Source organism: Vigna umbellata, chromosome 1, assembly GCF_029865625.1.
Source record: "Vigna umbellata cultivar VRB3 chromosome 1, Vumbellata_1.0, whole genome shotgun sequence".
In the NCBI taxonomy this organism is placed as follows: Eukaryota; Viridiplantae; Streptophyta; class Magnoliopsida; order Fabales; family Fabaceae; genus Vigna; species Vigna umbellata.
Window position 1 is genome coordinate 58,327,214 of NC_142165.1, and position 4,227 is coordinate 58,331,440.

The 4,227-nt window shown below is 34.6% G+C and overlaps 1 protein-coding gene across 1 annotated transcript; it reads right to left on the reverse strand.

The window, feature by feature from the left end:
• Window positions 1–437: 437 nt before the first annotated feature.
• LOC124824925 (tubulin beta-1 chain) lies at window positions 438–2,569 on the reverse strand. Its single transcript, XM_047297444.2, has 3 exons — window positions 1,887–2,569; window positions 1,453–1,722; window positions 438–1,327 (listed from the first exon to the last, which is right to left on the reverse strand). Exons 1-3 carry the CDS (start codon window positions 2,278–2,280, stop codon window positions 660–662), a joined length of 1,332 nt encoding a protein of 443 aa, XP_047153400.1. The 5' UTR covers window positions 2,281–2,569; the 3' UTR covers window positions 438–659.
• Window positions 2,570–4,227: the final 1,658 nt, after the last annotated feature.

The following is a 4,227-nucleotide window of genomic DNA, read 5'->3' on the forward strand; positions in this document are numbered from 1 at the left end:
AGTAACAAAATGATAAGATCACGTCAAATATTGTAAAGAGATTTGTGCATTAAAAATCAGTAAGCATAAACTTAAGGAGTTCTTTTTATCATAATTTTATTTAAAATTTATATTTTAATTTTTTTTTAAACTTCTTTTTTAAGGCCTAAATCAATTAATATTAAAAAAATTGAGACTTTTTTTTCTTAAAATTCTAAAGCAATTAATACTTAAAAAAAAATTAAGATTTTTTTTTCTTAAAAATCTAAAGAAAAAGGCTAAGCAGAGGCTTCGTATGCTTGGGCGGGCACTTTGTGTGCATTATCGACATTCTTTAATATCATACATATCCCACTCTGATTTTCTTCTGTTCGGGTGACATTGTAAAAGAATGAATTATAAAGCGAAGCAGTCATAATCATGATGGCGATAGAAAAAGATGTTAAAGGGAACATAAATACGAGAACTGCAGACGTCAATGTATATGATTTTCTACCCAGAAAAACATCCGATGGCTTAATAACAGAGGCCTTATCAACAAAAACCCAGGTTAAACAATGACCCTCAATTTATACAAAACAACAAACAAACGAATAAGTCAATGCTTTTTCACTGTTTCACAATTGAAATTCATCCATCAACATTGCAATTAGAAGCAACCTTCAGAACTGAAAGACGCCTCAAGCAATATCCTCGTCCTCATCCTCGTACTCTTCCTCATCAGCAGTAGCATCCTGGTACTGCTGGTACTCGGCCACCAGATCATTCATGTTGCTCTCAGCCTCAGTGAACTCCATTTCATCCATTCCCTCACCAGTGTACCAATGCAAGAAAGCCTTGCGCCTGAACATCGCTGTGAACTGCTCGCTCACTCTCCTGAACATCTCCTGAATTGATGTTGAGTTTCCGACGAAAGTAGATGACATCTTAAGACCCGTTGGAGGGATATCACACACGCTGGATTTCACATTGTTGGGTATCCACTCAACAAAGTAAGAAGAGTTCTTGTTCTGAACATTTATCATCTGCTCATCCACCTCCTTCGTGCTCATCTTCCCACGGAACATTGCTGATGCGGTCAAATAACGACCGTGGCGTGGATCTGCAGCACACATCATGTTCTTAGCATCCCACATCTGCTGAGTGAGTTCTGGCACAGTCAAGTTCCGGTACTGCTGGGATCCTCTTGATGTCAAGGGTGCAAATCCAACCATGAAGAAATGTAGACGAGGGAATGGAATCAGATTCACCGCAAGCTTCCTAAGATCGGAGTTAAGCTGTCCAGGGAAACGTAGACAACAAGTAACTCCACTCATTGTAGCAGAGATGAGATGGTTAAGGTCCCCAACTGCAACAAACGAGAAAAACAAAACGAAGCATTGAATCACAACTAAAATGAGCATACCATGTTAAAAAGGGCACCAAAAACAAAATTCAGCGCACAAGTTTCACCAAAAGAAATCTGAAACTCACAAGTTGGATTAGCAAGCTTCAAGGTACGGAAAGAGATATCGTAGAGAGCCTCGTTGTCCAAAACCATGCACTCATCGGCATTTTCAACAAGCTGGTGAACAGAAAGGGTGGCATTGTACGGCTCCACAACTGTGTCTGATACCTTGGGGGAAGGAAAAACGGAAAACGTCATCATCATACGATCAGGATACTCTTCTCTGATCTTAGATATCAGAAGCGTTCCCATGCCGGAGCCAGTTCCACCCCCCAAAGAGTGGCACACTTGAAACCCTATAATTACAAACAAAAACTTGAATTCCCAAAACACAAACGAGGAATTGTGCATTCCAGATGGGTAATTACTATGGTAAAAATAGTGTATTGAAGTAAATTTTGATATTGAGAGAGTTGAAAGTGAAATTTGAAGTAAAATAAAAATAGAAATTTGTGGAGACCTTGCAAGCAATCGCAGTTCTCGGCCTCCTTCCTCACAACATCCAAGACGGAATCGATGAGTTCGGCACCCTCGGTGTAGTGACCCTTGGCCCAGTTGTTTCCGGCGCCGGACTGCCCAAAGACGAAGTTATCGGGCCGGAATATCTGACCGAAGGGGCCGGACCTGACTGAATCCATTGTGCCGGGTTCCAGATCCATGAGGACGGCACGTGGAACGTACCTTCCGCCACTGGCCTCGTTGTAGTAGACATTGATGCGCTCGAGTTGGAGTTCGGAGTCACCGCTGTAGTTTCCGGTGTAGTCGATGCCGTGCTCGCCGCAGATGACTTCCCAGAACTTGGCTCCGATCTGGTTGCCGCACTGGCCGCCTTGGATGTGGAGGATTTCTCTCATTTTGTGTGGGAAAGTGAGGGAGAAGGGAGGGGAGATTGAACAACGCTCTTTGCCTTTTATCTTTTCTTTTCTTCTTCCCTTTTTTTGTTGGTGATTGGTGGAGAGAATTTTAAGGCCTGGTTTTTCGTGGAAGTTGGGTGTGCGTGCATTCGTGGCAGTTACGTTTCTTCTTTCTATCTTCTATTTTTCGACCAATACCAAGTTGTTCCTGTCTGGGAGTCATGTACAACAACCTCGTCTCATTCAATCTTAGCATTTTTCTCTCTCTTTCACCCCCTTCTCTCCCTCTTTCTTGCGTTTCTTCTGAAAACTAGTTTCTATCAAGGGATTTTAATAAAAGAAAAATGTTTTTTTCTAAATATATTATAAAGATATATTATATTTTTCAATGAAAAATAAGGTGAAATTTATAAAGAATAAGATGTTATTTTCTATATATTCTTCAATCTAACCATATAGCTAAAATTGTAATTTATATAATTTACAAGTTAATGTGAGAAATAATCGTCACATAGGTAAATTGTTATATTATATGAGAACATTATATAAAGCAGCAACAATCTTTTAGTTCAAATACGTTTATACTTATGATGTTAATACATAATATAGCTTGAAGACAATTTGCATAAGTAAATTATAAATTTTAAGTATATTTTTAGTATCATTATTTTCTTACAAGCAAATTCTTCATGTTTTTATATTTTAAAACATAAGTAATTTTATTAAATTAACCAATATTAATAATATAGATAGTAATTTTAGAATAACAGAATTTATTTAAAATAAGTTATACTAAATCAAAAATATATATATTCAAACTTTTCCTATGATTTAATTGAGTACTAATATTTATTTAAAAAAACAATTAAATATGTTAAATATGGAAAACTAATACCTATATGCATAAGTGAAATTAGACTAAATATACATTTTTTGATGATGTTTATTAATTAAGAAAATTGGATTATCGATAGTATTCACTGTCAAAACGAGTAACCCGGTTCAACCCGGTCCGGCCTACCACGGGTTGGTCACTTAGTGAGCCAATCAAATCTGGTTCCCGGCCCGACCCACCACGGGTTGGTGAGTTAAACGGTTCACTGACTTATTTAATTATAAGTTTTTTTAAAATAAAAATAATTACAATTTTTTAATTCAAATCTAAATAAATTTCACATTAAAATGATGTTAAATTCCAAAAACAATTCAAAATAAATAAATAAAGTATCATACAATCCAAGCGTAATCCAAAAACATGTACAAAAGGCGAACAAATAGTTTTTAATATTGATAATTTTTGTATCACTTGTCCATTTATAATATTAGAGTCTTGAAAAGATAAATCTATAATAGTTTTCTCACTTGAAACATCTTATTTATCACCATCTAACACAAAATAATAAAGAATTAAATTAAATAGGTGAATTGCTGAGCCAACCCGGCCCACCACGGGTTCAATCTGGTGAGCCGGTTTCTAAATGAGCCGGATTGAAAACTAACCCGCATAAAAAAAATTACATTTTTTTCAAACTCGTAGTGAACTGGGTTGGCCTATAGACTACAACCCATTTTAATAGCACTATAGCTGATAATATAAATAGGTAAAATTGAAATTTCAACCATTCATATCTTAAATGATAATTTTTCTACATTTCAAAAAATGTTTTATTTTATAAATAGGCAATATTTTTTCATATATTCAAAGTTATTAATAAACATGAGAAATCAGAAATCAATCATCATGTTTACAGTTAAAAATAATTTTAATAATTATTAAAATATATTTTAAATATATATATTAAAAATAATATTTTATAATTAATTTTTCAATTTTTTCGCTATTTTGTCAAATATATTAAAATTTTCAATTATATATTGTATCAAGTGTAAGTAGGTAAAATTAAAATTTTAACAATTCATAAATATTAAATGACAATTTTTTTACAT